We start from the raw sequence: 11,917 nt of genomic DNA on the forward strand, positions 1-11,917 counted from the left end.
CTCTTTAGGATATGATGGATGATATCTGTCAGGAGCAATTCTTGGAGCTCTCCTACCTGAACGGTGTCCCAGAGCCAGCTCGTGGCCGAGGAGTCCCTGTGCGGGGAAGGGGAGCAGCTCCACCACCACCTCCACCTGTTCCAAGGTATCTTTCCCAAAAAGCACGGACTTGGAAATGCTGCATCTTGCTTAGAGTTGTCCTTCCAGATGAGGTTAAGCACATAAGTTGTTGGCCTTGACCTTGGCTGTTTGGCCAAGGCTTTCTAGCCTAGTTTTAACAAGCTGGCACCAAATGCTTGATGTGTCCCAAGCTGTGATCTCTTTTGATGTCTGAAATCAGTAACTTCATAAAGTAACCTTTCAAAAATGGGCCTGCAAAATCAGGTGTAGATAGATGGATTCTGTTTGCTTGTGTAGCCTTTAGCAGAATAAGCATTTTCAGTTTCAACTGGCCATCCTCTGAAATTTCCAGGGTGGCATTTTTCTGTCACTGCTGCCAAGGCATTGGGATGAATTGGTGATAAAACTGTTGCTGTAGTTCTTGCTTCACTACCTAATTCATGGGGGGGAAGGTCTTTGCTTCTGAGTGTCCCTGCTCATCTCAGCGTTGATCTTTACAGTTCAGGAGGTCTGGCAGTCACTCCAGGTTAATGATGGAGGGTTGTTTAAAATGGACTCTGAGAAGTGACTTGCCCAGAGTTCTGCATCAGATTTATTTCTTTTGTCTCTACAACATCTAATGCAGTAGAGTTCTCATCCCAGAAGAAGTTTCTCTAAATCCTGCAGTACAACAACATTAACAATTCTTGTGCTTGCATTCAAGATAAAGAATCCATGGCTTAGTTAATGGCAACTGCATTTATTTATCAAGCTGTTGCATTTTCAAGTAGGTGTAAGAAGTGCATGCAGTTCCCATCACAGGAGCAGCACCTCCTCACCATCCTTATCTCCTTTCCAGGGGCCGTGGTGTTGGTCCTCCCCCTCCTCCTCCTCCTCCTCGGGGGGCTCTTGTGCGAGGAGCCCCGGTGCGAGGTGCCATGGCCAGGGGAGCTGCTGTCACCCGTGGGGTCCCACCTCCCCCTGCAGTCCGGGGGGCTCCTGCACCCCGAGCACGTGCAGCTGGCATCCAGAGGATACCTCTCCCTCCTCCTCCTGCACCTGAAACCTATGAGGAATATGTAAGAAACTTATATCTCTTTGGTTTGTTGTTTGTGTTAATTCCAGTTAGCTGGTCATGGATTAGATATTCAACGTTGTTGACATAAGAGCTGAAAAGAGTAAGACTGCTCTGCAAAAATGACCCACCAGTCACTAGTACCATGCCAGGTGATGTGCTCTACCCCTTAGACCTCAAAGGAGGGAACTGGTAGTGTCCTAAATACAGGGTGTTTTTTGTAAAACTGACATGTGCCCCCAAGGTTGAAGTTTCCCCTAACTTATCGTGCACAGTAGAAAAGCTACATCAAATTGATGTAGTTCACATAACATCCTCTTTCTGCAAGAGAATTATTTAAGCAGGGATCACTAAGGATTTCTTACTGCCCCTAAAATCCTTAACACCATCATATTCATTCACACATTTATTTTTCAAGGCATATAACAGAGCACCACCCTCCTGTCAAGCTTATTTTAGCATCTGTGCTCTTGATATTCTAAAGGCAAAAACAAGGTGACTGGTTTTGATGCACAGCAGCATTTCTGGGGGAACCATCACAAGTGTTGATACTTCTAAATTCTGTTTCTTCTCAGTAAAACCTCTCAGTTTTTCTACTGAAACCAGTCCTAAGTTAATAGGTTGGATCTGGTCTGCCTGTACATCTGGCACATGGATTTGTACCACAGACAAACTGCAGCTTTGGACATGTCAGTGACTTTCAAATGCACTGAATGTTTGTGTGGTTCCTTCCTCCCAAGCCACAGGACACGGGCAGATTTTAGCCACCTTTGCCTTATGATTGAGTCCCTTCCCTGTGGCAAGGAAGGACTCCCAGGCTCCTCTGCAAGCTGCCAAGGGCTGAATTCAGTTTTACATTCCTCTTGGTCAGGCAGTAACTTTTGGTCCTTCCATTAACACCATCTGTCATCCTCCATTTCAGGGCTATGATGATGCATATGCAGACCAGAGCTATGAGGGGTATGAAGGCTACTACAGCCAGGGCCAAGGGTAAGTTTGCTTGTCTCCTCTCTGCTGCAGAGGAAAATATGCATGGTCCTTTCTTTTTTTATTTTTTTTCTTTAAGAGAATGGAAGCACTAATTTCTGAGTTGGAGCTGTAGGGAGAGCACTCTGTTCTGCTGGAATCCTGGAATGCCTGGGAAGTAACTTTTGGGCGTGTCCCAGTGTCCTTGCCAATTGTGTAAATGCAGTGATCAGACACACCCCACAGCCATGGGCAACATTGGGCATCTTTGCTTTTCACGTGTTTGTGCAAGTTGTGTCAGTTCAGGAAAACCATTTCAGCACTGTAACCAGCACAATTACTCTTCCAGGGACACAGAATACTATGATTATGGACACGGGGACGCACAGGAAACCTATGAAGCTTATGGTATGTTTGGGAATGCTGTTCTCTTGACAGGGAAAGGGCTGCACCTAGTTGGGAATTGTCTGCAGCAGTTGCACATAGTTGGGAATTGCCTGTGGTCAGCCAGCTGTTTTCCAGTGCCACTCCACATGCTGAGCAAAAACTTTCTGGGGAGAACCTCAAGTAGTTTTCATGGTGAAATATTTAAACCATTTAAACCCTTCAGATGACCCAGGTCTGAACAACCAAAGGCATTCTCTGGTTTTTAGATTCTTATCTAGCTTGATTGTCTCAAGGGTGATACTTTTAAAATTGCATTTTTTAACTATGGAAGTATCTTCTAATTCCCTTGTAGCTTTAGAATATTTTAAGAGCTCTGGATTTCCACCCACAGCACTACTTTGGTGCAGTCTGCTTCCCATGGATTATATTTTGTTGGGCTGGATGACTGCATGTTTCCATCTGCTTCCTTCTCAAAAACCCACTGTCTGATACTGACTCTCCACCATACATCTGCTTGAAAAATTGATTTAAATGTCATATAGAGGCCTTCCTTGGACTAGGTGGAACAATTTTGGTCAGGATGACTTGCAAGTCTATGAAGTTTAGCTAATTTGAATTACAGAAGACTGCAACTTGGGCTAGACAGAGGAATGTGGGAGACCAGTTTAACCAAACTGTGTAAATCACCAACTGTTGAAAACAAGAGGCCTTGTATCTTGTGCCAGCAAGAAAGGACTGGGTGACAGCATGATTTTTTTCAATCTAGTTCAGGTATCTGAGCTTATGAATGGCATCTGCATGTGGCAGTAAGAAAGATTCATTTTCCTCTCCCTGTAAACAAGCTGAACTATGAACAGTTATGAAAGCAACACAGGGAGCTGCTTAATGGGGTGGAAATGGTTGGATTGAAAACAGGCCCTTTCCAGAGCATCACTGCCTGAAGGCCTGAGTTAATGCAGGTAGGGAGGATCGTGACAAGCCCAAGGGGCTTTCTGGGATCCTGGGTAGCTGGGAATCCCCTGTGCAGTGTTGTGCTGGTATTAGGGAAGCAGAGCTGTTAGTGCAGTGGCTGTCTGGCTGTCACCTGTGCCAGCTCCAGGGTCCTCTTGAAGTTCCAATTCAGGTGCCTGAATCAGGGATGTTTTTCCAGGCTGAGATGCATTTGAATAGACAGCTGCTGTCAGTAACCTTGGCTGTCTTTCCTGCCTTCAGTGGCTGGGTTTGTTGCCTGTGTTAGTCACACAGCACAAAGGGGCTTTTGTGCCTCCTACTTGGTGGGAGAGCAGTGGTGTTGTCTGGGATATGAAGGCCAAAATGCTCATTGTATACTTGGCATGAAGTTGCCACAGCTAATCTGTTTATCCACAGTAATTTCCTTTGGTCTCTGCTTTCATGAAAACAGAATTAGAGAAGTAAATTGTTGAGCCAGGCTGGAGACAGTTTTGAGAAAATAGGAGTGAGCTCCGTGGTGGTAGGAACAGGCTCTGCTGTCTTCTGGGCTTTGGGCACTTGCTGCCTTAAACTGGTGACCCTGGTGGGAATGGCAGGCATGTGAGTGTGAATGTTGCAAGCACAAGCCATAATGAAAGCTGAGCTGGGATGTTTGGGACTGGAGCTAGCTCAGGGACAATGGGAATGTCTACTGAATTTGCTTTGGGGGTGACTGTGCATGGCAGAAGGGTTTGTGCTGTCCTGGCAGCAGTCGATGCTGGAACCACACAAGTGGGTGGTGGCTGCTGCAAGGAGCCAAGCAGGTGCTGTGTGAGCCAGGGCTCTAAATATTCATGTGTTTAGAGAGGGGAAGGAGCAGGCAGGCAGGATCAGGCTGGTGTCTGAAGCTCAGTCCATCGTGCTGCCATCCTGGCACAGTGTCAGGTTTGATTATTTTGGCACAGTTATCTCGGAGCTGCCTTGCCTGGCATCTTTGCAGGAGAGAAGGGCTGCCTGCAGCAGACCTCCCTCCAGACCCTGGGCTTTGGATGCTGTTGGCCACGGGCCCAAGGGGCTGTGGCTGCAGGGGACCCTCCCCATGGCTGCAGGGGACCCTCCCCATGGCTGCCTGCCAGGGCTGCCCTGGCAATTTGGCTTCAGCTCTGCTGAAATTAATCACGCCTAAAAGGCACCTACCTTCTCCAGGGCAGCTTTTAGCCAGGCTGTCAGAGCTGCAGGGATCCCACTCAAGTGGCTTTTTCCCAGAAGACGTGCTGCAAGCAAGGGGTTTTGTGGACCACAGGGCGTTTTGCAGACTGGTTTTGGGGGTGAAACCACTGTGAAGATGCCTCGTTCCTCCACATCGACTCCGGAGGGGAGCTCATCCGTCCAGCACCCCTGCTCCCTCCGTGCCCCTTGGCTGGAACATTCCACCATCCTTGACTTATCCCTCTCTTTTCCACAGGGCAAGATGACTGGAATGGAACCAGACCCTCCCTGAAGGCCCCGCCGGCCAGGCCAGTGAAGGGGGCCTACAGAGAGCACCCATACGGACGTTATTAAAAAAACAAACATGAGGGAAAAATATCAGTTATGAGCAAAAACAGTTGTTACTGATTCTTGTATCTCCCAGGATTCCCGTTGCTTTACCCACACCAGACAAGTAATTGTCTAACTGTTTTTCTTCGTGGCCCTTTTTCTCCCACTCCATCCTCACCCTGCATTCTGGCTTCTGTACGTAGTATTTTAAAATGAGATAAAATAGACTTAGAGGACCTGACTTTCTTTATTTTTTTGTTTTGTTTGTTGTTTTTATTTTTTTTTCCTTTTTAAGTGTGTAGATGGCTTTTCTTTCTTTGTGGTTTAGATAAACACAACTGTACCTTTTTTTTTAATAAAAAAAAAAAGAAAAAGTTGAGTTAAAAAATGTTAGTTTCCAAAGTGACATGCTTTGCTTAGCAGTGATGAGCTTAAGGTTTTGTTAACCTTTTTTAAGTTTGGTTTTTTTAAGGAACCCATAAAAGTTGTAGTTGCAGAATCCCAAAGTAGGCTACATTTCAAAATTCAGGGCTTGTTTTTAAGAACTAAAATCATAATGTAACGGTAGCTGCCACCGTTTAAAAGTAACCTCAGATGTCAAACTTAAAAAGCAGATTGCTGGTGAATCTTAAGTTTAAATTTTAATACCAAGGATCCTCAAACAAATTTAAATAGCATTTTTTTTAAAGGTAATTGACCTAAAAGGAAAACAAAACAAAACAACAAAATTAGGTTTGTAAAATTGACTTGACTTATGTGGGTTTTGAAATCTAGCCCCGAACATGCAGTGTTGAGAGATGCTTGGGAAGCAGATTTTTCCAGTGTAAAGGGGTTCTTAGTTTGGTTCTGTATGAAGAACTTTTAAGGGGGAAAAAGAAATGAAAGCGTGGCTGTCATTGCCCTGTGTTTGATATTAGGAAACAGAGTGTTAAAGTGAGTAGGTCTGAACTCTGTCCAATTAGAGTCTTCTCATTTTGATAGTGCTTGGGGCAGATAAATGCAGTGCAAGTTTAAAAATGCTCAATATTAGCAATCCCATTGACTTGTTCAAGTGTATCTCAACACTAGCTTTGCATAAAAAGGGACACTGCAGCTGAAAAAAAAAAAGAAAACAAAAACAAAATGAGGAAAAATTTCACTTTGTACATAGGATAAAGTCCTAATTGGATTTGTACACTGTCCTCCCACTCTGTTCTTAAATGCTACATGTGTAAGTCTGCCTAAATAGGTAGCTAAAACTTGTCAAAATGTCTGCAGTTTGTCAATAAAGTTTAGTCCTTTTTTAATCAAAGTAAATGTGATGAATTGTCATTTTTTGTGGAGCAATAAAATAGCTATTTTTTTTTCAAATAAATTTAAATTAATGCTAAAGCTAATTGTCTTTTTAAAACGTGGAGACATTCTAAAAATGGTGGTTTTTTGTAATTCTCACCAAAAGTTTATTGAGCTCATTAAACGAGCTTAATTTTAAACAAAAAAAACAGCAAAAAACCCCTTGTTTTTCACCCCCTGGAAGTTGTTGAGAACAGTTTGATGCTGGACTATGGCAGAAATCTGGCTTGTGTCTGCTAGAGAGTGTTTCTGGTTCTTGGCTGAGTTACTCACCCAGATTTCAGGTGTCTTCCCAGAATGTTCCAGACTGGGTCTGAAATGGCTGGTTTAAACCTAGCCTGACAAAAGGAATGCTGCAAAATCCCAGGCCTCCTGGCTGCCACCAGGAGGAGGAAGCTTTGCTTTGTCTGCTCTGTATAAACACCCCCAACCCCCTTGGCTAAGATGATGCCCTTCCTACTTTCCTTGGAAAGCCACTTTAAAATGGATTTCTTTTTGGGAAGGCTGCTGCAGTTGCTCCTCAATCCTTCTGAGAGCGTGTGTATGTGTATATATATAAATAGTTCAAAGTAAACTGCTTCTTAGACATGAATAATGGTTTGTATTTCCCTTTACAAAATGATTCTTAACTATTCCAGGGGGAAGAGATTTTAAACTGCTCGGGGGTGAAAAATAGAGCATTAGGAACCCAAGTGCTTGTAGCAGCGCATGACTGAGGGGGATACATTTAAAAAAACAAACACAATTTGTATTTGTAGATTGTTACTAAAGTGTAAATAACTGAATTTTCAGCGATGGTTTGGAGTCAGCTTTCAGGGCATAATGTCTTGCTTGATGAAAAGATCACCCTATACCCCCCTTTTTAAAGGAAAATTATCCCAGGAGAATCAGGATGTGTAAAGCTAACATGCATCGCAAAGCCCAAAAGGTAACACCTAAATGTCTGATTTTAATAGCACATTTCTCTTTTACATCAACTGTGACAGCAACTTGCATAAACTTGATTTGAAACAATTCTCTCAGATGTTAATTTTAATGTAGAAAGAAAAAAAAAAAGAACAAGTTGCAAAAAAAAAAACACAACAAACTTCTGTTTAAAATAAACGTTTAAAAAGAAAACAACAAAACCAACCACGTGCTTCTGCATAAATTAGCAATAACTTTAATAATGTGCCCTTTGGAAATGCACTGTAATGGAATGTGGGCAAAAAAAAAAAAGGAACTGGCGAGTTTTAAATATCAAAAGATGTAAAATGACAACGAATATAGATAGTCCTGCTACTGCCAAAAAAAAAGAGAAAAAGAAAAAAAATGCTCAGTTATTTTAAAAATGTAAAATGATGGCCCTTTCTAGACCCCAGTATTGATATTTGCTGTGAAATGTTCAAAGCTCAGCTTGAGTTGCATGTTTTCCTTCCTGTGTAATTGCATGCAGGAATCTTTTTTTTGTTTGTTTCTTCTGATCTGTGCCCAACTGAAGGAGACTCACAAATGTCTTCAATTTGCAGGAGTCAAGAGTACATCTCCGTGAATCACTTGGGTGAGGATGAGCAGGGCCAACACCAAGTGGGTAAGTTTGTTTATTTTTGCCACCCTGTGCAAGCTGCTGACATGTTCCCTGTGGGAGGTGGGGGTGGCACCATCTGAGCTGCTAAATTGAAGCTGTTTTTTATATACCCACAAATAAATGGCTCTGGGGATGGGCTGGGTTGCAGGACTGATGCTCCTGCAGAGGTCAGGGTGTGGAGGAGGCTTCAGGATGTACCTGTGTCCAGCTCTCCCACTGAGATGCCATGGGAGAAGGAGGTTTAAGTGGAGTTGAGTTGAGAGGGGAATGTGGCAAGGAGATCTGTGTCTTGGAGCTGGTTCCAGTTGAGGCACTGGCCTTCATGGGAGAACTCTCAGCAGCAAAGTAGCTTTGAAGTTGTTACCTTGTACTCCAGAGAGCAACCTGGGCTGGTGGGAGGTGTCCCTGCCCATGCAGGGTGTTGGAGTTCAGTGATCTTTAAGGTCCCTTCCAACCCAAACCACTCTATGAACAGCCCAAGGCTCCATAGGAATTCTCATATGAGTCCATAATGCCTTAAAATTATAGACTGCAAATTTTTAGACCAGGTGCTGCCCAGCCAGACCTGGTGAGCCCTGCCCCTTCCACACCCATGGATGGGCTCTGGCTGTTCCTTCTTGTCTGAAGGCAGTGCCAGGGAGCTCAGGCAGAAGTCCTGACAGCCTGGCTGGGGTGTGTTTAATTCAGAGCCCCTCAGGACTGCACACCCTGGACCCTCAGGAAGGGGTGATGGACCCCCCAGCACCCTGGGGTGATGGACCCCCTGCACCTTTGGGCACCCACAGTGGAGGGGCTCTCTCTGGTGGGTGCTCTGCCCTGGCTGGCTCACTTCTTCAATAAACACCTTCATAAGTGCACACAAGTGCTTGCAAAGCAAACAGTTCCTTGCTTGGGGAGATGATCAGACATGAGTGGAGTGACCTCCTTGCACAGCAAGGACACAGATCCCCCTGGGTTTCCTCTGGGGACAGCTCATCACTCTCAAATCTCCAGATCACTGAAAGTCTGAGCTCTATAGAGAAAAGAACAAAGAAATAAACCCTTGGAATGCTGAAGAAGTCTAATGGCTTCAAAAGACAACTGTGAAAAGCCCTGGGCACAGGACATAGAAGGACATAAGTCTTATTTTATATGCAACTAAAGCTACCAAACCTGCTTCTTTTAACTTAGGAGTATTAGGAAAAGAAAGTGGATATGTGTGGAAATGCTGGAACAGAGAGAGATTGCCCTCAATTCTTTAACTTGAAAATTGGATCAGTAGTTTTCTGCTAGAGGAAATCATCGTATGTCTGGACTTGTGACCTATTTATCAAATGCATCTTCATTTGCAATGTAATTGGAACATCAGTGTCTGTGGTGCTGAACCAATCTTTCCCATTTCTTTCTTAATAGGCACAGCTTTTATATCAAGTGGAAAAGATTTGATAGAGATCATCTATTATGATGCAGTTTTTTACCAGTAGAAGTGGATCTTGTGGCACTGCCTTTGGAGTAACACAGCTTGCTTGTGCATTGCATTTGTTGCATGTTCATGTGAAAGATTTTAATGTTATGGAGGAATGTAAATCTTAATATCTTGAAAATGACTGTATATGCCAGAAGTATTTTGAAAATGTGCCCTGCATCAAACATCTTCCTCCCTCTCGGAGCATTACTAAATTCAGATTTTAGTCTAGAGCCTCCAAAAGCTAATTTGAGATCCCAAAATAGCTGCCAGCATCAGATGTATCTCTCAGGGCTGCTCTAATTAGCCAGACATTCCGGGGGTGATACAGGACTCACTGAAATGTGTGTGAGGGGTAGAGATTCCTTGGAGTGTTGGAGTCTGAGTCACCTAAATAACCTTCCCTTTTCTATGACATGAAGCCCCTGGAGTCAGTCAGTATTCTGGCTGTGAGCTGACAAGAGCCAGGCATGTTTCATCTCCAGCTTTCCCCAAAGGACTAATCCACATCTTATTGTTTGTAGGATTTTAATAAAGACCAAGTAAAGGCCCCCCCTAAACCAGATAAAGGCCCCCATTGTGCTTGGTGCTGTACAGTGATGTCCAGCAGCTCTCAGGTCTCCTCTGTGGAGGTGTTTCCCAACAACACTGCTCTTTGGAAGAGAAACTGGGGCTCTAGAAACATCCTCCTGCTGCAGTCCTGGCTGCTCTGGGTGGCCACAGCTTCCTCAGCCTCTCATCCAGCCCTGTGGTGTAAATACTCAGGCTTGGAACTGGCACAAACCTGGACTTGGCACTTCCTCAGTGAGGTTTTTGCTGTTCACAGTGGTTCATAGTCTGCTTGGACTGCAACAGGAGCAGGAAACTGAGCTTGCAGGCAAAATGCTCCAGCTGGTGTAGCAGAGATGTCCCCAGCAGCTTTTCCTGGAAGTGGAGTGTCATACCCTGCCCAGACCTTCCCTCTGGTTTAAATTCAGATTATTAAGTAAAGCAAATGGCTGAAAGCTTTATTTTAGAACTTACCTGTGCTGTTTTTATGGCTAACTGAAACATGGTGCTTCCAGGAAGGCTGAGGCATTACCTTGGTATGACCCACTGTAACGTTCCATATTTGGTGGTTGGTGTAAGAGCACAGCTGGGTTCCCTGCTTGGCTGTTAAAGCAGATGATTCTTTTTGTAGAGAACAAGTTTTTAAATTTGTATGAGAGCAACTTTCACAAACAGAGCCAAGAAAACCCATTTAAATGTGCACATCTTCCCTTCCCCAGCCTGTGCTGCTGCCCTCCTAACGAACCCTTGGGCAGAGGGTGGTTGTAGAGCCTGTGACAGACCCTCCAAATGTCCCCAGAGGAGAGGACACCCCAGCTGTGACCTGCAGAGGAGAACAAGCTGCTAACACAGCTCCTCTTCTGGCTGTGAGGAACATGTGGTGCTTCTGGGGAGGAAGGACGGGCTTTTGGGGAGGATCTTCTTGACTTGATGAACCTCTAGCACCTTGGATGAGATGCTGGACACGTGCCCCATGTGTAAGCTCTGAGAGGGAGGAATTTCTGCAGGCTGGTCAGGGCTGGTGGGAACTCCCATCTCCAATGTTCCTCCTGTTCTTTTTTCTACTCAGGAAGCACAGAGCAGGAACCTTCCCTGTTACTGCTCAGTCGAGCCTTCCATTCCTACCATCTGTTTTAATAGAAATGTTTGTTTCCACGTTCATTTTGCTCCTTTTGTGCACTGGGATGGATCTCCAACAAGCTGCTCTCAGGCCTGATGAAGGAGCCTGGTGAAGATGCTATTTGCTGTGGCTGGACAGCAGGAACCTGCCAGCTCTTGGTGAGTGCTGGAGAACACCAGAGCCTCCCCCAGAGAAGCTGAAGAGCAGCTGTGTGTTGCAATACTGAAATGTAAAGTGTTTTCCAATGAAGCTCTTACTTTTACTGCTGGTTTGAAAACCAAACACGATGCTGTTACAGATGCAAACCTGTTTTTAACTCGACTTTGGTCCAGCCTACCTGTTACCTTCATAGCTGTACCTGGAAGATTCTGTTAAAACTGCTGTTGTCTGGTTATTCCTGGGTTTTGATGCACAATTTAGGTTTCAAAACCAGTAAGCAATGAAAGTTCATTCATTTTAGAGACATCCCAGCCCAGGCAGGGCTGGTTCCTGGCGTCGTGTGACAACAAGTGAGGGACATCAATGAAAAAATACTGACCAAGGGGAATCTCACCATTAAAATAAGCTTGTACAGGAAAGGAGCAGGCTCTTGTGGGGCTGGTGTTGAGCACGAGGTGTTCAGCAGACGCTGGAAATGGCCAATAATTCCCTGTAATAAAGACCTGAAGTTGCATTTCCGTTTGGTTTCCGGGCGCGTCGGGTTTTTCTCTTGCGTCTCCTCCCGCCGCAGCGCTGGGGGGGAGATGGAGGCGGTTTTGGGGGGCTGTTCAGCCCCACGTGGGGTCAGGGTGGGCGATGGGGGGTCCGGGCGGCGCGGGAAAACCGGGTGGGCGTGGCCTGTGGTTGGAGGGGGCGTGGCGATGGGCGTGGCCACGATTGGGCGTGCGCGCCCCGCAGGAGGTTTGTCCC

General features: G+C 45.1%; 1 protein-coding gene across 1 annotated transcript in view; it reads left to right on the plus strand.

Annotated features, from left to right (window-relative positions):
* The window catches only part of KHDRBS1 (KH domain containing, RNA binding, signal transduction associated 1), a 12,196-nt gene extending 6,966 nt beyond the window's left edge, over positions 1-5,230 (plus strand). Inside the window, exons 5-9 of the mRNA XM_010000603.1 lie at positions 9-145; positions 959-1,178; positions 2,097-2,164; positions 2,490-2,548; positions 4,923-5,230. Coding sequence (XP_009998905.1) covers positions 9-145; positions 959-1,178; positions 2,097-2,164; positions 2,490-2,548; positions 4,923-5,020 — 582 coding nt within the window. The 3' untranslated portion in view covers positions 5,021-5,230. The remainder of the gene's footprint in view (positions 1-8; positions 146-958; positions 1,179-2,096; positions 2,165-2,489; positions 2,549-4,922) is intronic.
* Positions 5,231-11,917: the final 6,687 nt, after the last annotated feature.

This window comes from Chaetura pelagica, unplaced genomic scaffold (assembly GCF_000747805.2).
Source record: "Chaetura pelagica isolate M959 unplaced genomic scaffold, ChaPel_1.0 scaffold676, whole genome shotgun sequence".
In the NCBI taxonomy this organism is placed as follows: domain Eukaryota; kingdom Metazoa; phylum Chordata; class Aves; order Apodiformes; family Apodidae; genus Chaetura; species Chaetura pelagica.